Raw genomic sequence first — 24125 nt, 5'->3', positions numbered from 1 at the left:
CAAAACCGGCACCATTGAACTGGTACCCACAGTTACTATGTGATTTTAGAATGACGTTAACAATTATTGTTTTGGGTGCCCTACTAAGACGGACTTCGGACTATTTCATTATTCACCAAAGGTAGGTTCATGATTAGGGTTCAACTAATTATTATATTAACGTTGTAATATTTCAATAAACAAAACCATTTATCTATTTCAATTTAGTATTAAAGACGTTTGAACTTCAACATATAATATTTTCTTGTGTTTATGGAATACTTACTCAGTTTTTACCTGTTAAAATATAGCCTTACCATGCTTATACCCCAACGAATTCAAGAGTCAAGAAATTCTATTTTTAGACGGATACTTAATACACAAAACACATTGCCAAAGCGCAAGCAAATAATCAACACATTCATTTCCTATGATGATGGTGGATTGTCACGTCGCTGCTTCCGCAGACGTGTAAAGCAAAGCCTGTGTGAGATTATATAGGTCTCTGTTCCTTGCTCTATGGTCTTTATATGTAAGTCATGTTTAACAATATTTTTATTTATGTGTTGTTTGGACTTTAAATTACTAAATCAGACATGTGTTTGGTAGGTGTAGGCCTACTGGGTGGGCATGAGGGTGGAGGTTGGGGTGGGGTGGGATGGGGGGGGGGGGCTGGGCTGGGGTGGGGTGGGATGGGGGGGGGGGAACTGGATGGGGGGGGGGGGTAATGGAAATGTGCTATCACTCGATTGCGTCAATCCTGTAGTGTAGGAAATCTCAGACTTAACTTCCCTTTTTTAGAACAATCCCCCAAATCAGAATTAGATTTAGAATGAAAAGGTGAGTGACTGATGATGGTGGCACGATCGACCGATAGCGCAGCACGATCGACCAGACAAAATCAAAACGTCATTATTTAGTATGTTCCACGTGAAGGTACATGTTCATAATGTACCTGATTTTTTTTTCATTATTGAACATGTTGAAGTGTAATGTTAGGCCTATAATTTGTATATTTTCAGATGTGAACAGTTGAACTTGAACAGTTTTTGTTATTTGTCTTTCAGATCCAAACACAAGAAATTGTTTGCTACCACCAATTCACCCAAAAAATTCTGTTTGCACCAAGAAAATTCACCACAACTGAAACGACATCATGGTGAAAAAGCTGGAGGACATGTGCCTGCAGTGCATCGGCCAGAACCTGAACAGCATCAGCCAGGTCGGCCGCTTGCTGCCGACCAAACACAAGGAGATTCTCCTGCAGAGGCTGGCCGACCATGACATGCTGACCCCAGACTACCTGCCTCACGTGACTTATCATCTGTTCTCGCCGGCGCTGCATTCGGTCAAGTTCAAGGGTTGCGAGCAGGTTACTGACGCTGTGTTGATGAAGTTGAATGACTGCAAGTGCCAACTGGAGTCACTGTATATCGGTCGCTGCAAAATGGTCACGGGTAGGTGTGACGACTCGACTTCTACTTTGTCTGAATTCAGTATATTGATGGACACACTCGCTTGACTGAGCTGCATGAATGCATATGCGCAACTGTCACGCCCCAACTATCGCATCGGTCCCAACTATAGTTGGGCCTGTCCCAACTATAGTTGGGCCTGTCCCAACTGTAGTTCCACAGTTGGGCTGGCCCAACTATAGTTGGGCCTGTCCCAACTATAGTTGGGACAGTCCCAACTGTAAGTTCCATTGTTGGGCTGGCCCATCTATAGTTGGGCCACTCCGATCTTTTTACTTTGCGGTGTCCCAACTATAGTTTATTATTATTATCATTATTATTAATCATTTCTGGTAATGAAACCAAGGATTCCTCAAAAGCGCCATAGGCACTGTAGCTCGCAAGCCTGAAGAAACCTGTGGAGAGAAGACAATGAGAAGAAGTTACAGTTTTAGAGGTGGGAGGAAAAGCCCAGAAGAATATTCTGGGGAAAACCCACGGAATCAGGCAGGGACTGAAAACCCAATCCACATATTGGCCCAGGCAGGATTCGAACCCGGGTCACAGCGGTGGAAGGCGAGGAAAGTACCGCTACGCCAACCTGACATTGATGTACAACCATAAAACGTTCCCTACAGCTCTGATACACGTCTGACTTTACTGGGGACCACTGAAATTAGCTATTGATGGGGCGAATCTATAGTTGGGCCACCCCAATAATCTTTTTATTTTGCGGTCCCAACTATAGTGTACATTGTTTTACGATTATAAAACATTTCCTACAACTCTAATACATCTGACTTTACTGGGGACCAATGAAATGATCTATGGGTGGGGACCATCTGTAGTTGGGCCACCGCAATATTTTTATTTGGCGGTCCCAACTATAGTTTACATTGATGTACGACTATAAAACATTCTCTACAGCTCTGCTTATTACATGTCCGACTTGAGACCTTTGACATTAGCTATGGTAGGGGCCCATCTATAGTTGGCCGGCCATGGCAATCTTTGAATTTTGCAAAATGTTGCTGGATAATAAAACCCAGCAGCTGGACAACTCATCCAACTAGGCAGTACCACGTGACCGGCCAGCCTTGCGGCATGCATGCACGACGAATACACCGTCGGTGCCAGCGCCGCGCAACAAGATCTATCAAGCATGAAGCATCCGGCGCAACTCCAGTCCTAACTATAGTTGGGCCGACCCAACTGCCGCACTATAGTTGGGACAGTCCCAACTATAGTTGGGACCGATGCGATAGTTGGGGCGTGACACAACCGCTCAGTTTCATGTCCGGCAGGAAGGCCTGCAGTTATCAAGGGTTATACTGCAATGATTTAATTTATTTCTTGCATAGTAAGTTACAAGCATGTATCGTTTTGGTACAAGATAACAAAACAATTGTTGACTACTGTGATGTGGGAAATGCCATCTGGTGTTAAAAACGTCATATCTCACATCAGATCAGTCAACAATTGTTAACTGTAATGATCAAGTTGCACATTTCTGTTGTTTGGTTAAAATTTTCCAGATGTTGGTCTTCAAGCCCTCCTCAGCAAGCAAACATCTCTGAAGAAACTAACACTGAAGAACCTGCCTCAGATAACCTGCAAAGCACTGGAGGCTGTCTGTTGTCCAGATACACTGGTAGATGTCAAAATTCTCTGCAGTAACATCAGCAACAAAGGTAAGGAGGTGGTTTTAGCTCTGTCAGTCCAGTTTAGTGATTTCTTATCATTGACCTCAAATTATTAAATTAAAGTTTATAATAGTGGGGCTTGCCTTTCACTAAAGTAACCTTAAAAGCAATGTATTCTCAGTGCCATATGGGAGGTTGTGAGAAAAAAGTACAAGATCTTCGGGTGGGATTCGAACCCAAAACCTCCTGCTTACAAGTGAAGATACCCTACCCACTCAACCACCGAACATGACAGAGTATATTTTCAAGATGCGTAGATCCATTAGATTACAAGCTATCATACTAACATAGCTAGTCACTAAGGACGGGTCCGAATCACTGTGCTACAGCCGGACATAACACACGAGTCTATGGAAAGTGGCTGCATCCGTTAGCCAATGGCTTCCATAGGTACGCGTGTTCTTCCTAGCCGTAGCCAAGTTATTTGGATACGACCGGTCAGGATTTTGCATTTGTCATTTGCGTGCAGGTATCCAAAGCCTGGTGACCAAGAACCCAAAGATATGCAAGCTTTCGTTTGGGACTCCCACGTCCAAGGCCTCTGACGATGTGGTGCCTGTCTGTGCTTCAGCGCTTGGGAGCAACTTGGTGAGCGATGCAACAGAATAGCATTTAATAATGATAATTAATTAATTATTAATTATTTACATTGTACATGAACAGTTCACCCCACATATAGGCCTATTTACCTGCTCCAAATAACGCATTCCTATTGTGTCTGCCATATTTCCTTAAGGCTAATTGGCAAATGTGGTGAATAAAAAATATTGAACTGTTTTTACATTGGAAACAGATTAGACGTAATTATGTGAATGCATTGTTTCATTGACAGATTGAGCTTGTGATTTCTGACCTGAATACTTTAAGCGATAAGAGCCTTGTCTCAATCGGAGAAAACTGCCCCAATTTAATCCGGTAAGTTCTATAGACATTATGCAGGCATTTTGCAATAATATTTTCACGAGAGGGGTGGAGAAGGGGTGCATATAGAGGGCTGATTTTTTTTTGGGGGGGGGGGAGGCAGGGGCCTTTGCCACTCCCACTCTCCTCTAACCGTCTTGTTTGACACAGTCAGTTCAACTGCAACAATGCTCGGAAGTGCACAGAAAACCCACAGATTTAATCAATTTATCCAAATGCAGACAATGCCTTATGTAACAACATTCAGTAAATTTTAGACCGTTGAGTAGGGCAAAAATGGAAAAGGACTGTGGAGGGTTAACATCTACAATTTTATTTTACAGGTCTTTGTGATTAAAAAAATGCACATGTTGCATTATCTCTTATTGCATTTGATCCAGTTAAAAACACCACATTTGTTTGCGTCAGCCGTTTAGCGCAAAGTTTGCAAATGTAACTTGACCCCTGAGCAGTCATGCATGAAATGCGCCAAAACGATCATGCTGGCATTTGAAGCCTTACAGGTTTATCTACCTATATGTACATGTATGAAGCGATATTCCAAAAATATTAAAATTTTCATTCTGGGACATTTTAAAGAGTGTGTGCTTCTGTTTGATACACCCTGTAGGTGTAGGTACAATTCTTTGTGTTTGGTTGTATGAAAATGTTTTTATATGTTTATCAACACTATTCGCCACTTTTTTTTGGGGGGGGGGGGAAGTACCAGGGTGTAGATGGTTCTCATGATACCGTCAAAACATCACCAATTGTTCAGTTGTTAACATGTACTTTTTGTTTTTAATTTTTGCTTTTTTGCGTTGTCTTGCAGTATTTGCCTAATGGGATGCAACAAGTTCACGAGCGAAGGTTTAATGCCGGTAAGTCATTTGCCTACATTATACAGGCATGCAACTTTTCCCCGGATCGGCTGATTTCCTCTCCTTTTTGTGATGCATGCCTGATTAAACAATTATTTGTTGTGATGTGATCAATTGTTTTTGCAAGTGACAGCTGAATATTGATTGTGCCTATTCATTTTGTATGATTAGTTTGTGTGTCTCATACAGTATTGCAGTGCAGTCAATCATAACACCTCAAAGGTTGGCATATATAGCGGTACTTTCCTCGCCTTCCACCGCTGTAACCTGGGTTTGCATCCCGCCTGGGCCAACATGTAGATTGGGTTTTTAGTCCCTGCCTGATTCCATGGGTTTTCCCCAGAATATTCTTCTGGGGTTTTCCTCCCACCTCTAAAACTAGTGTCTTCTTATCATTTCTTCTTGCAGGTTTCTTTAGGCTTGCGAGCTACAGTGCCTAGGGTGCTTTTGAGGAATCCTTGGTTTCATTTAGTACATGTACCAGAAATAAATGATAATAAGTCTTCACAAGTCATATTCCCTAGTCAACTCGCAAACTATCCACATCAACTGTGACATAGGATTTCATTTTTATTGTTCATGCCCCTTTACTTGCAACAATACCAGTCTAACTTCACACTTTGTCTATTGTTCTTAAACACCCTGAAAGTCAAACGCTCTAAAAATCCTTGCTTTTATCACAGCTGCTTTCTGGCTGCTCCAAGCTTCAAGAACTCGACCTGTCCTTCTGCTACAAAGCTCTGGAACCCTCCAGCTCCAATGTTCTGGAACACCTACCGACCAGCATCACGTCGCTGTCTCTCAGTGGGCTGCCAGTAGACGGCGCCACACTCCACAAGGCCCTGGTGCGCCTCACGAAGCTCAGCGAGCTCAGGTTATGTGGGATCAACAACATCACGGAAGAGGACATTGAAGAGGTTATCATGAACTCTGTGATATGACATTTGCACTTTTTTTAATTTATAAAAATATTTGCTGACCTCTCCGAGTGATCCCAACTGTAATTTCCCAGGTTTGGCCTGAAAATAAGTTGGCAGTAATTTTTGTAAGAACACAAGTTAAATATTGTTTCTCCATAAAAATTAATAATAAGGACAATCATGCTGAACCAGCATTGCTTTTTAGTTTCAAGATGAAAATTTCAAAATTCGGGACCTAAGCGACACATCTTCAAAAGCCGTTTCAAAAAACATTTTCATATTTTGGAGTGATGCTTTAGTAACTGATGTATTAAATAATTTAGTTGAGGCATCCCTGTGAAAGCATAAAGGCAGAAGTTGCTTGTTGGGGTTGGGGCTGGGGGTAGGGGACAAAGTTAGTGGGGAGGGGTCAGGCAGAATGGGGACATGAACTCATTTTTTTCTTGTAAATTTGTTCAAGATCTTCAGTGGCATCGGAAGTGAGCTCACACTCCTAGACTTGACCAGGTGTCACCAATCTCTGACTGACCACGCCCTGCGGTCCGTCCTGAAATACTGCACGGAGCTGGAGGACTTGTCTATCTCAGGCTGCGCACGTCTCACGGGGGAAGCCTTCATCAATTTGATACGGGATCCACGAAGGGCCAAGAATCTGACCAGTCTAAAACTCAATGGCGTGAAAGAGGTTATATTTAAATTACAATTTTATACAAGAAAAGATTAAAGTACTAAATTACTTGTATTTCAGTCAATCAACGGATTTTGTGATATTTTTTCCGTTTCCCATTGTACCAGATTTCCCATTCAATCCTGATTGGAATAGCCACGTCGTGCCCAAACTTGGAGACCGTCTACCTTGCTGGCTTGAAGTGTGTCGATGATGCGTTACTGTTTGACCTTGCCACTAACTGCCCTAAACTCAGCAACATCTCAATCAAGAGCTCCACTGGAAAGGACTCACACCAGGTAAGGAGTTGGCGAGTCGTTGTACTTGCCCGTTGCACCATGTTACTGTGCCCCTTAACTCTCCTCGTGGGAAGTCAATATTCGGAGCAATATGTAAAATCCTTTAAGCAGTTCACATTGGATGTCGTGCATACACGCAAAGGTTCTGCGGAAATCGGAACGGATGACTGATAAACACGCAACAAGCAAGTCCGGAAATATCTGTCTGCCACCCACTCGCAGCAAGCGAGGCTGAAAATATCAGGGTGTGCTACCCGCAGATGACGGCCTGAACCCGTCTGGCATCGAGGTTCGTGGAAACAGTCCAGTGCCTGGGTCCGGTCAATGTCAAAAAAATCCCGGCGCGAACTGGTTAAAGTAACCATGCCACATAGAGAGTGCACACAAAAACAGCACTGTGGAGAGCAGTAAAGCATGACTGAATCTGCCTGCTTGTCCTGAGCTTAACCACACAAATGAATTGTGCAGGGACTTGAAGTGTTAGCCATACTCCCAAGAAGATTACCTCAAAGGCATTTGAAGTGTGGATGCTTACTCTATAAGCAAAACTGTTTTTTAAAAATGTGAAGGATTGTGGAGTGCAGAAGTCTAGGGAGGGTTAATGAGGAGCACGATGCATATATCGGCTTTAGATTTTAACCCCATCTCCTAAAGCTTTTTTGTTTGGAAACTTTTTCAATTCTAAGAAACTCTTTCACTTCACAGCAGTGGAAGAAATCAATTAAACATGGGGTTTTGAAGTAAAATTGGTTGGGATAAACCCTCCTAAATCCTGATTTTTATGACCTAGATAAGGTTAGGCTGAATAGCTGTCTTCCCTTGACCAATGTAATGTTGAGAACACTGTACAGTAGGTGCTCCTGAGCTTGCACGAGAAAAATTCACAACCAAATTATGTTCTTTCAAGGAAGATTGTGAATTATTTATTCACAAACTCTGAGAGAGCACTGACCAACATGCTAATATGTGGGAAATGAAATGACACTATCCTTTCCAAAATGTCCTCAACTTCTTTCAGATTCACTCATAATTTGTGTTGACTTACTGAAGGTTTTAATTTGTCGTTACGATGCTTTAGGTGACGGATGCAGGACTGCTTGACCTGGTGCGATGCTGCACTCTACAGCACGTGGTCATCTCGGGCATTCATAAGATCACGGATAGGTGCGTCTTAGCCTTAGCCAACTCCTGCCCTGACTTGAAGAGTCTGTATGCATCGGGCTGTACCATGATCACTTTCGCTGGTATCAGATACCTTAAGGTTAGTGTCTTCTTTTTATTGCTAGATTGGATTCGAACCTGCGGCCTCTGGAATATTGTATCTGTGCTCCACCAACTGAGCTATTCAGCCATGTGCTGGCAGTCTTCCAATTAGTTAGCGTAAAGTTTGGTGGTTTGCATACATAGTGCTGGATTATAATTAAGTGAATATAGTGCCAGTATGACATTCCAGAGGTATGGGGTTCGAATCCTTCTTCCGTCAAATTTTGATCCTGAAATTTAGGAGTGACAGCAAAAGTACAAGGATACCGAATTACACATGCTTATAAAACCCTGAAAGAATATTGCATCCTGACTCCACTTTTTCTCATATCTTTTCTCAATGAAGGCCGGTCAATGCAAAAAATGTTGAAAAGACATGAATCTGGGACTGAGAAACATTTCCAATTTTGTTAGAAAATACTTTGAAAATGCACCGAACTCTCCATAGACTTGTACACAACCAAAGAAGTAGCGTCTGGATACTACATTCTTTCCAAAAACACATCTAAACCAAAATGAGTTTTACTAAATACAAGAGTTTCTTACTTGAATTTGGACAAAATTAATTCATTATTTTTTTTTGTCTTCAGGATATGTGTAACAACAGAGTCCATGTGGAGCACAAGATCCCGAACCTTGACCCGAACCAGGTCATGGCCAAGAATCTGGACACGGGAGAATTTTGCCGTGTGGACCAGATGCACTGACGGGAGGCTGGTTAGTTTCATGGGAATCTCTTGAAATCTCATCGTTGGTCAGTCAAAATAAGCATCTTGTTGTAACTCGCCAGTCAATGCACACTTCCTGTCTGCTAATCAAACGGCGCTCATTGACCAATAAGAGTAGCTTGGTCAAACTCGTTCGCAAGCACTGTGGGAAATGCACACAAACCAAAGGTGGGCGGGGCTTGTGGGCGGGACTTGTGGGCAGGGCTTATGACCAGATCAGGAACAGTGCATGTAAATGTCTCACACTCAATGTCAGTGGTCATTGAAAGTTTTATGTACAATTATTTATTTATACAAGATCCTCGCAAAGGAGTATTGAACATGGTTCCACTTTTGATTAAAAACCTTGTCTTCAAAATAATAATAAAAATAAGGCATTTATATATCACTTTTAAACGAGGTATCAAGGCGCTTTATAATTATTATTACCCTTGTTCAACAGGCAAACACTCCTGAAACCTTCTCAACTCTCTAGGGAGCATACACAGCCGGTAGGCAGCCATTTTGGCGCTCTTGGCCGTAATCAACCTCTCATAGTCACCAACTCTGCCCTCACAGGTACCCATCTACTCCTGGGTGGAGAGAAGCAATGAGTGACAAAGCACCTTGCTCAAGGGCACACGCACCATAACCCCGGGCTGGACTCGAACCCACAACCTGCAGACCACAAATTCAATGCTCCAGACCACGATGCCACGGCACTCCACATATATTGCGACAGTTGGCATTGTACTTGATCAAATATCTCGTTTTGATTAACACTGTTAGGATCTGTTCACAATATGTAGACGCTTTATGAGTAGGCATGTCTGTAAATATTTACAAAGAAGATATAGAATATATTTGTAAGTAATATTTGTACTGTTCGTCAGCTTTTAGATACATTTTGTCACTTTTTTTAATGTCATATTTTTTAAAGTGACGATTATTGATTATATAGGCTGCCATATATGACAGGCATCTGTCAAATTAACCATTTATGCTGCCAAACTTCTTTTTCATTTTGAGACTTGTGATGTTGATTGTAAAAGAGTCTTTATTTCACACTGTATTTTTGTTTATTCTGATATCAAACTATGACAACCTTTTTAGACAGAGTTTCAAAAGCGGTAAGAGTTGAGATAAGATTGAGGTCTGGACTCAGAAGGGACTGTACACCGCGCTGTGTGACTTATTAAAAATAATAATAATAATATTAATAATGTGGTGCTTATATAGCTCTTTATACCTAAGGTTTCAATGCACTTTACAATTATTATCCCTGTTCATCAGGAATGAGACCATTTTTCTGCAGCAGCTCAAGATCAGTTCAATATGGTCTCTACCTTCACAGGTACCCATTTGTACTCCTGGGTGGAGAGAGGCAATTGTAGTAATATGTCTTGCCCAAGAACACAAGCCCCAGGCATGCAACTGGGAATTTATTTTAAAAAACCAGGAAATTCCAAACTACACAACACTTTGTACATTGTTTTTCAATTTGTAATGGCATTCACGAGAAGTAAAAAAATGAGCAAAACACCGTTATCATTATTTTAAAAGCCATACATGTACATAACATGTACAACCAAACTTCAAGGTGCACAAATGATGGCCCAATTTCATGCATGGTGCTGCAAAGCTTGAAAATATTGCTTTGCCAAGTTTGTCGTGCTTTACAGCCAATGTTTATTTTTGCTGTTTGCTGTAATCTTTCTAAGGTTTCAACAATGTGTTGTGCTCATTATTTTATTGAAAGGGGCACATTTCTAAATACATGTACATGTAGTCCTTCATGCTGTTATAGCCATCTTTGCTTTCTTAACTGGATAAAGAAAGTCTCATATAATCTGCTTAAAGACCCTTTTAAAAGATAAATGAAAATGTATTGAATATATTTTGTCAAATTTATACATTGTATACCGTTAGCCACTATTCCCCATGTTTGCTAAGGTCAATAATACAACCAAGTAAATCAGACTTGGCTACTGATTAATTGTGATGCAAATAGACTGGTGCTTGACATGATGTAAGGGAAATCAGGGTAACAAGCAACACCTTCACCTTCAGGGCACCAGACAAGATGGCTGCAGTGTTTGTGAGGCTGCATTCGAATCGGCTGTCTAGAGCTAGGTCTAGGTCTGCGCCCATTGAAAATACGCGGGGACGCGCTGACAATAGACGTAGCCGTAGCTCTGGAAGCCCCTTTCGGACATGGCCTAAATGGCATGCGTGTTCGCAGTACGAGTGTTGAAACACAAATTTCTTGCAAGAGTAAGATTATTTTTTTCATGTTTCATCAAAAACTAGTCATCATAAACAGATTATAAGCTGAGAAACTTTGTCTCGTGATTTAAAAAAAAAAATTATCTCCACTTTTGTCTAACAGAACGTGTTACTATATGATTGTGCAATTATTAATTTGGATTATGCATTAAAAATGTTTCTATCTTTGTTTTTTTTATAATTTTGAATTTTAATTAAATATTTTGATATGTGGTATGTTAAGGCATGTATATTTCATGGCTGCTGATGTGAGCCTACAAACACTCATATATATTGAGATGTTTTTCACATTACATACTTAGAGAATAATATCTAACGTAATTTGAAATTTTTCATCCCAAGTAAATAAATATTAGCAATTTGTTTATAACCTACAGTGTGTGTGTGTGTACGTCTTTTCTGGTACAAGAGTTCCTTCATGCTGAATGTGAGCAAAACCTGCAAATTATGAGATACCTCCATTTTGATTGACAAGTAATTTCTCTCAAAGTTTTTTTTATTGATTCACATCACTAAAAACACATCAACAAATACATCGTTGACTTATAATACATTTACTTCCACTGTAAAAACTCTAAACCCTAAAGGTGCAAGTTTATTACACAGCAGAGTGGCATAAAGTGAAAAGAAAAAGGTTTTCGGACTTTTAAACCCTTGATGACAATAAATTGTGACCTTGTTTGTGCCAATATCAAGCAGTAAAGTTGTATCCAACCACCATAAATTAAATCTTTTGGTATCAACGTGGGAGATTTTGGAACATGGGCTTGGTTTTGGCGTTCAGCCGATTTTTAGGTCCCTAACATGGGAGACATGGACTTCGTACCGGGTCCACTTTCTGCTAATGAACGTCCAAATGATATAATAGGTCAAAAGCAGCACGTGTACGGACATTAAAAGCTCCTTAATTAAAGTGCATTCCAATTGATAAAAAATCGTCACGATCCAGCCAAAATGTTTTTTTTTATATCCAAATTTATATCCTAACTCCCTAGGAGGTGTGCAAAATCGTATTAAAATTGGAGGATTCAGGCCCGTTGGCACCTGGACTTCATTGTATTCACTGAAAAATCAATAAAACCATTGAGTGCTCGGGCACTTTTCGGCGCTACAGTAGCTGAAGAGTTGAAGAAACGCTGGTTTCCCATTCATTGTGCATGTAAGAGCACGGTCGGGACCGAGAATTCCCATTTTAACCAGAAGTTTGTTTACAACCAAATCTGTATTAACCATAGTTGAGTTTATTCTGGAACTGGAGATAAACTGAGGTTGGAAAACCTTCCCACATTCAAGTCTTTTAACTTTCAAACTCACAACCATCTTCTTACAAAGGTAACAACTGTCAGTAAACTTTGACCTTAAACTTCACCTGAACTCAGTGTACAGCCGTGTTCAAATCAGGTTTTCTTGTTAATTGCTTTCTTTTAGGTACTGGCGCATTACAGTGAAAACTTATCGCTGTCGACTTTAATGCACGTTTCACATGCATCCGGGAAGGACTCATTAGACCTTTGACCTCTGAATACGACATCACTGGGCTTCCTCAGGCATAAGTGTCAGGGTCAACTTTTGTGAGCTGGAACCCCTAACGACCGCCACTTCCATTTTCTGCAGGGTGTGCACAGCGTTGTAGACTGCCGTGGCTGACTTGACTGGCTTGCCGTCAATGTGGGTGATGATGTCACCAGCCTTCATGCCTGCCCTGTGATTAAATGGATCGTTCCAATTAGTCAATTCATTGGCAAAACAGTTGCTTAACACCATCTGCTAACTAGACAGTCAAAAATTCAATCAACACATTTTTTGGTAAACACTGTGGCTAGTCCAATTCCAATAACGGACAAAAGCAAGTAACTCCTAGGTACAGCTGGCTTATCAAGATCTTTAGTTCGCTGCTTACATCAAGGATCCAACCCTCAACCACTTCTACTTTTTGGGGCAATTGTTTTTTGTACTTACACTTGAGCAGGAGATCCAACGATGATCCTGTAGACCAGCACACCATGTGAAACATTGGGGAAGTCGGCCATCCTGGACTTGAGGTCATTGAGTAGGCCGGGGTTCAAGGTCAGCATGGTGATGCCGATGTAACCCCGTTTGTCACCCTGTGTGCTGGGGGATTTCTTGCCACCTGCGAACCAGCCTGTCCACCCCTGGCTGGCATCTTGAGAGAAAAAAAAACAACAAAATAACAATAAAATGTGCAAATTGGATACTCTTTGAGTGGCATTGATGGTCATATTAGTGCTTAATCTATGTAAATGATAAACACCACATAGCGATGATAAATATAACTACTGCAATCCTAGGGCTGGATAACTCTGTTGTTTTTCGATGATTAATCTGATTCTATGCCAGGTTTGATTTTCACCTCAATTTCTTTCTTGAACAGAAACTTTGTTGACAAAAGAATTTTATCAGGATTTATGGGATACCCTAGCCCGGTACAGGGTCAGAGATGTAGTCGACGCTGTTGTGATTGATCACAAGTCAATCACAAGTCAGTCACAAGTCAGTCACAAGTCAGTCACAAGTCAGTCACAAGTCAGTCACAAGTCAATCACAAGTCAATCACAAGTCAGTCACAAGTCAGTCACAAGTCAATCACAAGTCAATCACAAGTCAGTCACAAGTCAGTCACAAGTCAATCACAAGTCAATCACAAGTCCATCGCAAGTCAATCGCAAGTCAGTCACAAGGCAATCACAAGTCCATCACAAGTCCATCACAAGTCCATCACAAGTCCATCACAAGGCAATCACAAGTCCATCACAAGTCCATCACAAGTCAATCACAAGTCTCTCACAAGTCAATCACAAGTCTCTCACAAGTCCCTCACAAGTCAATCACAAGTCAATCACAAGTCCATCACAAGTCAATCGCAAGTCAGTCACAAGGCAATCATAAGTCAACTCACAAGCTGTTCAAAGATGACATGTGACAAGGATATTCCTTTGTTATTGTTCATCCCCTGACCCCTGTTACTTGTGACTGGACTTGTAAATTGACTTGTGATTTACTTGTTTTGTTACTAGACTTATGATGTAATTGAAATTGATGGCAACACTAGTCTTGAGAAAATCATGGAGCACTCCAGTCCTACCGTACCTCCTGACTTCATCCTCTTCTGGACTTCCTCCAGGAATTCCCGGGCATTGTCAATGGGAATGGCAAAGGAAATCCCGGAAGTGACTTTCATGGTGTTGATTCCTATGGCCTCTCCGTCCAGGTTGACTAGTGGACCACCGGAATTGCCAAACTAGGAGGATAAAAGGAACTAAATCCTTTAGGATGACCGAATGGAAAAATTGCTCTTCAGTTCAAGACACCAGGACTTGGGAAAGCAGAAAATATCTTGTCTGCACTTCAAGCTTTGAACTTAAGATTCAATTTTGGATAATCTTTCACATAGTATTATTACTACAGTAATAGAAGCAAGTGTTGATTTTGGATTGAAATAAACTGAACTGATGGGGGAAATAAATAATATTATTCAAACAGATCCTCACGTTGATAGCAGCATCAGTCTGGATGTAGTCAATGTCTTTGCTGAGTCCTAGTTCTTTGCTGGTTCGGCTGACGGTGCTGACAATGCCCGCTGTGATGGTGTTACTTAGCGTCAGGGGACTACCCATGGCAATCACCCACTCGCCCGGCCGTAGATGGGAAGACTTGCCTAGCTTCATGACCGGCAGATTCTTCTGTGTGTCCAAGTTTAAAAAAAAAGGCAGAGTTGGAAACTTGGATACATTTGCCAGAATTGACTGCACAAGTCAAGATCTAGGATAAAATACTGGTTTAATCAGGAAGTTAGACAACAGGAACCATAAAGGCTCATTGGTTCATTTTCTATAACTAGGAAAACAGACTTATGGAAATTCTGAAAACAAGTCAATCACAAGTCAAACCTTAATTCAATCACCAGTCAAGTCACAACTAGCAGGATCATTTGAATATTTTGTAACTTGATTTAAAACTGTAGGATTTGCTTATTTTTTAATTTTTGTTTCTTTCTGGAAATGACACTAAGGATTCCTCAAAAGTGCCCTAGGCACTGTAGCTCGAAAGCCTGAAGAAACCTGTGGAGAGAAGACAATGAGAGGAAATTACAGTTTTGGAGGTGGGAGGAAAACCCCAGAAGAATATTTCTGGGGGGAACCTACCGAATCAGGTAGGGACTGAAAACCCAATCCACATGTGGTCAGGGCAGGAATCGAACCCAGGCCATAGCGATGGAAGGCGAGGAAAGTAACCACTGCGCCAACCTGACTCCTCCCATGAAAACTTGTGACTGACTTGATTGACTTGTAATTTACTCGCATGGACTTGACTAAAATATTGCTGTGGACCACACCACACCAGATAACTTAGAATGTACACATACACCATCATCAATTTTGACAGCTGCCAGGTCGGACACAGAGTCCACTGCGACCACGTGGCCGTCGACCATCCGCCCATCTGGAAGCTTGACCTTGACTGACTGCGGGCCCCGGATCTTGTTGGCAACCACGTGGGCATTGGTGAGTATGAGGCCGTCTTGGCTGACGATGAAACCAGACCCATTGGAGATTGATACCTGTTGCCTGCCCATCATAGGATGCCTGAAAAGTAGAATGGAGTATGGCGTGAAAATAGGGACACACACAATTTAAATACATGTATAAATAATTTGATATATTAATGTGGCAACTACAAATGTAAAGAGACCTTTTCTGGGCCATAACAGACTAAAAGATGATTGGTTTTAATCTTTAGGTTTATTTATGGTCTTTCAGGTGATTTTTTTCCAATGCAAATGATTAATAAAAAAACATTTAATTAAAACAACCATTTGCAAAATAATATTTTCTTCAAATTAGACTACATTATAAATATGAATGATGCATATAAAACTAACAATCTTCATCATGTTCAATTGAAGCTCAATCATTTGTCAATCAATCAAAATTTAACAATTTAGACATAGGCCTAACAATTACTTCTTATATTCGTTTTATTTTACAACATGTAGTTGACTTTTATCTGACCTTCCTTGTATTTCTATGTAGACTACAGAAGGTGCTGCTATATCCACTGCATCAGCGATGAAGTTGAATCGGTTTGAGCGGGGAGGAACGTAGCCATCACCCTCATCAAAAACTTTGGCTGCTTTGACCACAGGGAAAACACTGCTTTGTTCCTCCTGAGTGATCGGCCTAAATGAATCATCACTCGAACTGATATTATGATCACTTTCAGTCTGCTGAAAATTGTCACCAAGTTTCTCACGTTCTTCTGCTTCTTTCAAGGCCTGTAGTTTTCGGCGCTTTTTGTCTCGACGAGGCTCGAAGCTGGCAAACCGTAGGTCACGTACGTACGGCGAAATTACAGCCACAATCACTATCACCATAAGGTACTGAAACATCCGTTTCTGGAACTGTTTCTTGTTCTTTTCCATCTGTTGTTGTGTGATGGTTCTGCATATCGCAGTCTGTGGCTTCAGTGACTGTAAAATTTGACGATTGGTGGTGAAAACCGGAACTTTGCTACGAAAAATCGGCAGCGATTGCATTACTCGTCTAATCATGGAGGCCGCCATCTTGTTTCGATATAGTCGGGATCCAAAATGCGTTTCGTCATTCGTCACGAGTCTAAACGTGTGGGAAAAATGTATCGCAGTCTAGATGCGAGACTTGTGTATAAATTCTTTGCCGACGGCTGTTTGTTGTTTCTGGGGCGATCATGGCGGCGATTTTGAGCTCGCAAAGTCGAGGTCTGGACATCAATTTGTCAGATGTCAAGCGTGATTTGCAGAGGAGTATCAGAGTATGTTCGCAGAGGGGTCTTTCACAAAGTGTGAAATGGTTAGTGCAGCTGTGATAGTGAATATAATTTCAATTGACAAATAAGAAAAGATCAAAGAGGGCCCAGTTTCCGGACAGTTGATTTGCGTGTAGGATTGACTCAATACAATAGTGAGTGCTTTGCTTGCATTTTTGCACTTTGGACATCCCATACCGATGCAATTGATTAATTATAGCCGACAGTATAGTGAAAATATTAATTAGAATGTCAAACATCATTCTTTCAAAGATCAACAACTTGACATTTTTAACCCTTTTTTCAAACATTTGACGATTTGTAATTGTAGGGCCTATATTCAAACTGGTCAAATACTTTTTTATTTGTTAAGGTGTGCTGAGTTATCATTCGCTCTGAAATCTGTCAAGTCTACGCCGCTAGAACCAACGGACCAAATAGAGGACACTGAGGTAGGTGTAGGTGTGGTTTACATAGCATGCCATCTAATTTTCTTAAATTGACATTACATTGTATCTCTGTGCTTGTTAGCACTGGGAGGACCTCTTATCGTCAACCATAACTTCTTTAATAATTACCTACACATATGTGTTGCCTTACAGTTTTTGTCTTTCTTTTTGCAGGACTTCATAGCTGAGTTTGACGAGTACACTCTTGCCAAGTCCTATTTCGACCTCAGAGAGTATGACCGAGCGGCTTACTTTGTTGACAAGTGTCAAAGCCCCAAGGCCTACTTTCTCCATGTTTATGCTCGATATTTGGTAAGCAGGGTCAGGTTTTTTTTTTTTGAGCATAGAAATTGTTTGAGCAACATGTTCTGCTAATCTCAGTAGAAATATTGCTTAGTAAATTTCTGTGCTTCGCAGTTCTTTGAAACTGGGACGGGCTTAGAATCCTACCCTTGCTGATCTGTACACTATGTTTTATATCCTACTTTTTAGTTTTTTCCTAAGGAATATCTGTCAGAGGTTTTTGTTCTGAAACTTAGCATGTTCTAAAATTATGTATCAAAGATTTCTTCAGCCTACTTTCTGGAGTACAGACTCTGAGACAATCTAGGGAAATGCTTGGATTCATTATTACATAACATAATGTTTATAAGTAAACAAAAAAGAAAAGAAAAAAAATCATACAATGATGAGCAGTTTTGAGTGTAGTTTACTACATTTTCTTTCAGGGCGGAGAGAAGAAGAAATATGATGAAGTTGCAGACCTGACGGGACCGATTCAGTACAAGTCCATGAAGAATGAGACCCTGAAGGCACTACGCATTGAACTGAGCAAGAAATATGCTTTGAACAAACTGGATGGCTTCTGCCTGTACCTGTGAGTCAAGATAATCTCAGATATCCATAACAAGTTATGTACCTAGTCATAAATTCAGACTAAATAGGTTTGGAATTGAGTTGTGATTTGACTTGTGATTGACTTGTGATTGAATTTTGATTGACTTTTGATCAGCTTGTGATTTACTTGCGATTGACTTATGATTGGTTTGTGATTGGTTTGTGATAAACTCGTGATTGACTTGCGATTGACTTATGATTGGTGTGTGATTGACTTGTAATTGACTTATGATTGACTTGTGATCAGCTTGTGATTGACTTGTGATCGGCTTGTGTTTGACTTGTGAGGACTTGTGATCTGAAGACCATATTATGGTGGCTGAAATTAAGGTATGAAATTTTTACGAAAATAATCTTATCCCAAAGGTATGGAATTGTACTGAAGAAGTTAGAACTGTTGAAGGATGCAGAGAGTGTGTTGTTGGAGGCTGTGAGGCTGGAACCATACCACTGGGGTGCATGGATGGAACTGACTAGTCTGGTTACAGACAAGGACAAGGTAAAAGTAGGCACATCCAAATAACTTAGCCATGGCTTGTAATCAACATGCGACTATGGAAGTGGCTGCAGCCATTTCCCATAGACATGTGTGTTACAGCTAGCCATAGCCATGTGAATTCAGACACGGCTGTACATTTCTTCGTGTATTTCTTTCATTGCAGATTTGCTATTTAGATGATGAGATGGCTGGACAGGTTTTTTGCATTCCTTTTTTAATGTTGTATGTTTTTTCCTTTCAGCTGAATACACTCGCTCTGCCGGATCTGTGGATCAAGGAATTCTTTGTCGCTCAGGCGTACCTTGAGCTGCATCTGAACGAAGAAGCTCTGAAGAAATACACTGCCCTCAGCGAGGCTGGGTTCAGCCAGAGCACTTACGTCATCTCCCAGATTGCCTTGGCCCATCACAGTGTCAGAGGTCAGGCATTTGCATAATTTGCATAATGATAAATATTCATGTTAGGAGTGGCTGAGGTCAGCCATAGCATTTGTCTAACAGATTGGTTCATCTGGTTGATCAAGTGTCATAGGTCAGTTCTTTTCATGATTGAGAATATTCATATTGATGATAATGATTATTCATAGTGGATGTTTACCTCAATCTGCCCAGATCTTTCAAATTCCCTCATCAGGTGGTTTTGGAAGGGTTTGTGGCATTAGGGAAGGTGAACCCCATCAACTGTTTCTTTATGGTGCCCCTAGAAAAAAAATGACCATAGAGTTTGGGTCAATAAAGTACAGTCAGAGCAATTTCATGATTACTGCAGTACTGCTTGAGTTATCTCAAAATGTAGGTTAAACTCAGTCATGTTTCATTATTCTCAGAATGTCCCCCTGAACTGTTTCTGTCTTTTAGATATGAATCGAGCTGTGGAGTTGTTTGGACAGTTACAGAAAGTTGACCCCTACCGTCTGGAGAACATGGACATTTATTCCAACCTTTTGTATGTCAAGGTAGGAAAACTGACCATGTAATTTGTACACCTAAAAATAAGAATCTGATGATGCTAAGAAAATAACGTCATGAATTTGTAGTTTTATTTTTGTTGAATAAAACATCAGAATGGTCTTTGATCACTAATATCAATACTTTTTGATTCATGTGGTTATATTTGAAGATATAGTTTTTATCCGATGTTGGCAATTGTCCGTTTCAGGAAATGAAAGCAGAGTTGAGTTTTCTGGCACACCATGTATGCGAGGTGGACAAGTACAGAGTGGAGACATGCTGTGTTATTGGTAAGAACGATTACAGTGGTGAATTTTCGAGGATTCAGGAAGATTAAAAACAAGCCACATCGGAAATATCTCAGAAGCTGCGGGCCAATGAATTCGTGCTCATGCATGAGTCACGTGATTGTACAATGTAATTTCTGGAAGGAGTAGTGTTTCGAGTAAAAAAAAATCAGGGTTTTGACCCCATGATGACCTTTGACCCCAGTTTGGTCATGTGACATGTTGGGTCTGGGCTACTGATACTTTTGACAAAGTTTGGTTGAAATCGGTCAAAATATGTAGGAGCAATAGACAATGTCAATGTTTGTTACTAACTAACTAACTAACTAACGGAGAGACAGGATGATTTGTTGAGCTAAAAATGCCTTCGGAGTAATGGGTTAATAATAGCATTTCCATTTTGTCAATTCTGTTTAGGTAACTACTACTCGCTGAGATCTCAGCACGAGAAAGCCGTCTTGTACTTCCAGCGAGCGTTGAAGCTCAATCCTCACTATCTGTCTGCTTGGACTCTGATGGGTCATGAATATATGGAGATGAAGAACACGCCGGCTGCTATTGAAGCCTACAGGCAGGCGATAGGTAGGAACTTGGGGAAATAATTGGATTTGATTGAGAAAAAGAGCAGGCTTGCCTCGTAGAGTTGGATCTAGAAGAGTCAGTTTAGGACATTATTCATGACTCCAGACAGTCAGTCAGTGGCTCAGTCAGTCATTCAGTGGCTCAGTAATAATCAGAGGACAGGAGGCTAGCCGTTCTGGTAAAAAACAAAGAATTGTGAAGAGGACTGTCATTGGTATTTTCTTAATCTTTTTCATGCAAGGAAGGGACTTTTTGATCGAATTTTATCCTTGAAATTCAGTTTTGCATCTGCTTCAACCTTACGTTTTAGTCTTTATTTCCCATTTCGAGAAGTGTTTTTGTTTTTATGTTTTTCATGCTAGTTCAAGTTTCCGTATTCATGAGAAAACAGTGGTGTCATTGTAGATTGCAATTTATTATTAGAGCTGCCTCAGCACAGACACTCGTCAGAATTTTATATTTTTGCTGTGATAAATTGTCTGGTTTTTGTTTGTTTGTTTGTTATTTCTTTGTTTATTTGGAACACAATGAGTTACATTTTGGTCTCATAATTGTTACGATTGACCTTTAACAGAATTGAACAAGAGGGATTTCCGTGCCTGGTACTGCCTTGGACAGACCTACGAGATCCTCCGCATGCCGTCATATAGCCTATATTACTACAGACAGGCACAGCAAATCAGGTAAAAGACAGGTGATATTCAGTAATGTGTAGCCTCCCAAGTCCCAAATCATTTCAGTTGGAAAAAATACTGCAATTTGAAATTGCTTGCATGAATATCAGGTAGAGTTACACCGTTTTGCAAATTTGACTTGGGAGGCTACACATTACTGAACAAATTTAAGTATATTGTCAGTTTCAAACTCTCTAATTGCTCTGCTTTAACTTAATGCATAATTTTCATTGTTTTTTCGCTTACTTGTCATTCCATGTGAAGAAAAGTGTCAAATATGGTCAGAGGTCATGTCGTTAAAAAAAAGAAATAAATTAAAAAAAAAAAATTAAGAGAAATAAATAAAATTGCAGCTATTTTCAAATGTGAGGCAATGATCAACCCATGGAAATCAACCTTTTTACTTCCATACAGGCCCAATGATTCCCGCATGCTGGTGGCGCTCGGTGAGAGCTACGAGAAACTGGAGAAGATCCAGGAGGCCAAGAAGTGTTACTGGAGGGCGTACTCGGTGGGTGACATCGAGGGTACGGCACTCATCAAGCTGGCCAAGCTGCATGAGGCACAGGGGGAGGAGGAAAAGGCCGCTCAGTTCTACACAAAATATGTGGAGCAGTCTGAGGCCATGGGGGTGAGTTGGCTGCAGGTCTTGAAAATTCAACTGTTCGAAAAAAATTTGTTGAGGGGAGCCATTTTTTTTAACCCTAACAGAACTCAACCCATCAAACCCCAACAGCATGTATTGATGGAATCTGTCTGGATGGGTACAGTACCCCTAAACTGACAGTCTTTTACATTGGGTTGGCACACCTCCAGAAACTAAGTCAGAAATATGCGTGCGCAGTTTCCCATATGGTGTTGGAATTTGCCAGGATAGGTATGGTTCCTAGTAAATCATGCCAGGGAGTTCGGGTTAGAGATGTGTCTGACAGTTTTGTGGCGTTGACTGAGGAAAACCTTTGGGGAAATAGAAATGTTGCTCATCTCAATATTACTGTTTTATTTTTCGTTAAGACGGGGATGGTTGAGGAGCAGTGTGACGCTTATCGATTTCTGGCGACGTATCACTTGAAACGACGCAACTTTGAAGAGGCCAGTAACTACGCCCACAAGTGCTGTGAATACACTGAGGTACGTAACAAGTGAATAGTTGTATTTTGAAATCTTGCATATTGAGACACGAGACTTTCTGCATTTTTTTTCACCTCAAGCTATTCAGCCCTATTTATGAAGTCCTTTGTTCCATGGGATGTCTGCTTTTTGCAACTGGCTAGAGTGATATAAAGGTTAAATTTTGGAGATTATCTCTGTTCAATTTTTGCCCCCCCCCCAAAAAAAAATCACCTCTGCTGTTAGATACACCTGTTGGCTTCCTGACAAGGACATAATTGCGGTAAAATGCCTTGCTCGTGGACACAGCCACTAGATCCCTGAACTTGACTTCAACCTGTATCGTAAGAACAAGAGCTAGTACTTGTGAAACCTCGATTCACAAATCAAGTTTTTCCCGCAGATAAACTCAAAGAAAACACCTCAGTAATTTGGTGTTAAAAACAGATTTTCATTTTCAATTCACTCCTTTCCAGACAAGAGAAGAGGGCAAAGCGATCCAGACTGAGATATCCCAGCTACGTGCCGTTGAGGAGGCGGGGTCAGCAGACAACAAAGAGGCGGCTGATGTAGGGTCTGTCACCCGTCAACCGCTCAGTATCAGCGACGGTGGGACGCCCGGACAGCTGTCACCAATGAATCTCACCTTTACACCATGATGACCTTTGAACCTTTGAACTATACTAAGGGAATAAAGGTGTGCTTGGGAAGTGTTAAACACTGTTTAAGACTGGTTGGAGTCTGGAATGCTGATAATTACCGGAGCCGAAATTCATAAAAACCTTTTCGGTCAAAAATCAGAACTTTTCTGTCCAAAAGTCAAAACAAGTCATAAATTAAAAACTTCCCACGATTTTGTTCAAGAATTCTACCTGTTTTTTTAAACACCCCTCAAGCTATGTAATGGAGTGTCCTGCTTGCGAGTAAGCCGTAAACAACTCTTTTTATAGAGATTGGAGCAGTTGTGAAAAGTGCATTGTAATTTTAAAACTTTGAAATACTGACTAACTGGTAGTGTTGTGCATGTCTATGTGAGGATTGTGATTGTTCAACCAATAAAACAGTAAAAGGCACCGGATTTCATAGGATACCAAATTTCATGTGACACTGGAAAAGTGTTTAAGACCAGCCAGCCATGTCTTTATCATCCGTTTAAGACCGGCCACGTGACGGGCTCTCGACCAATAGGAATGGGTAAACTGTCTTAGGTATTTATACATAAAGTTTAAACAAAAACTGAGGTATCAATCACATGACAGTGTGTCTTTGAATGAAAGTGACTTGCATCTTGCAGAAAGTTGTTCTTGTTCAGACGTTGCAATGTGTTCATATTTTTGTCAACAATTTGACTGTTGTATATAAAAGGCTGAAATGATGATGGACATCAGACGCTTACCAACCATTAATCAATTTTGTACAAGCAAATTTTGCACTTCAAGTGCATTTGAGGTGCATTTAACAGTTCAAAAAAGAATAAAAGTATTCCATAATATATGTCAAGCAGTTTTTGTATCTAATTTGTCCAAATTTTGTAGAAATTATATAAAGGTTAAAATTTGAAATCCTTCTGCAAGAAGTGCATCAAGTTCTCATCAAACACCAAATATTTGTAAGATTTGAGCAAAAATCCTTGATTGTTTACCCATTTTTAGATGCTATTTTTCTTTTGAATTGTACTTTTGTCCATAAATCGAGTAGGATTGCTTTTTGGCCCCTTAAATAACTTTCCTGCAAGTTTCAGGAAAATTAAAAGGCAGAAGTTCCCTTGGAAGATGAAGCATCACCATATATTCAAACGAGAAATATTTTTAAGACT

General features: G+C 40.6%; 3 protein-coding genes across 4 annotated transcripts; 2 read left to right on the top strand and 1 right to left on the bottom strand.

Annotated features, from left to right (window-relative positions):
* Nucleotide 1: 1 nt before the first annotated feature.
* LOC119720649 (F-box/LRR-repeat protein 20-like) lies at nt 2-8902 on the top strand. 2 transcript variants are annotated; one of them, XM_038190429.1, is made up of 11 exons: nt 2-121; nt 1047-1436; nt 2969-3124; nt 3606-3724; nt 3969-4051; nt 4869-4917; nt 5601-5834; nt 6298-6522; nt 6633-6803; nt 7882-8064; nt 8657-8902. In XM_038190429.1, the coding sequence occupies exons 2-11, from the start codon at nt 1136-1138 to the stop codon at nt 8771-8773; spliced, it is 1638 nt and encodes a 545-aa protein (XP_038046357.1). In that variant the 5' UTR covers nt 2-121; nt 1047-1135; the 3' UTR covers nt 8774-8902. The 2 variants fall into 2 exon arrangements, with proteins under 2 accessions (XP_038046357.1, XP_038046356.1); XM_038190428.1 differs by lacking the exon at nt 2-121 and adding an exon at nt 353-511.
* Nucleotides 8903-11132: 2230 nt separating this feature from the next.
* LOC119720646 (serine protease HTRA2, mitochondrial-like) lies at nt 11133-16669 on the bottom strand. Its single transcript, XM_038190423.1, has 6 exons — nt 16090-16669; nt 15444-15663; nt 14569-14760; nt 14168-14318; nt 13019-13223; nt 11133-12761 (listed from the first exon to the last, which is right to left on the bottom strand). Exons 1-6 carry the CDS (start codon nt 16638-16640, stop codon nt 12590-12592), a joined length of 1491 nt encoding a protein of 496 aa, XP_038046351.1. The 5' UTR covers nt 16641-16669; the 3' UTR covers nt 11133-12589.
* Nucleotides 16670-16736: 67 nt separating this feature from the next.
* LOC119720645 (cell division cycle protein 23 homolog) lies at nt 16737-23806 on the top strand. The gene is made up of 13 exons (XM_038190422.1): nt 16737-16905; nt 17235-17313; nt 17485-17622; nt 18039-18187; nt 18574-18706; nt 18948-19125; nt 19564-19661; nt 19865-19946; nt 20361-20525; nt 21100-21208; nt 21614-21830; nt 22214-22330; nt 22786-23806. The coding sequence occupies exons 1-13, from the start codon at nt 16784-16786 to the stop codon at nt 22966-22968; spliced, it is 1770 nt and encodes a 589-aa protein (XP_038046350.1). The 5' UTR covers nt 16737-16783; the 3' UTR covers nt 22969-23806.
* The last annotated feature ends 319 nt before the right edge of the window (nt 23807-24125 follow it).

Source organism: Patiria miniata, unplaced genomic scaffold, assembly GCF_015706575.1.
Source record: "Patiria miniata isolate m_02_andy unplaced genomic scaffold, ASM1570657v1 HiC_scaffold_9, whole genome shotgun sequence".
Taxonomy (NCBI): Eukaryota; Metazoa; Echinodermata; class Asteroidea; order Valvatida; family Asterinidae; genus Patiria; species Patiria miniata.
Note: the sequence above shows the minus strand (reverse complement) of the source record. Positions and strands in the feature narration are given on the sequence as shown.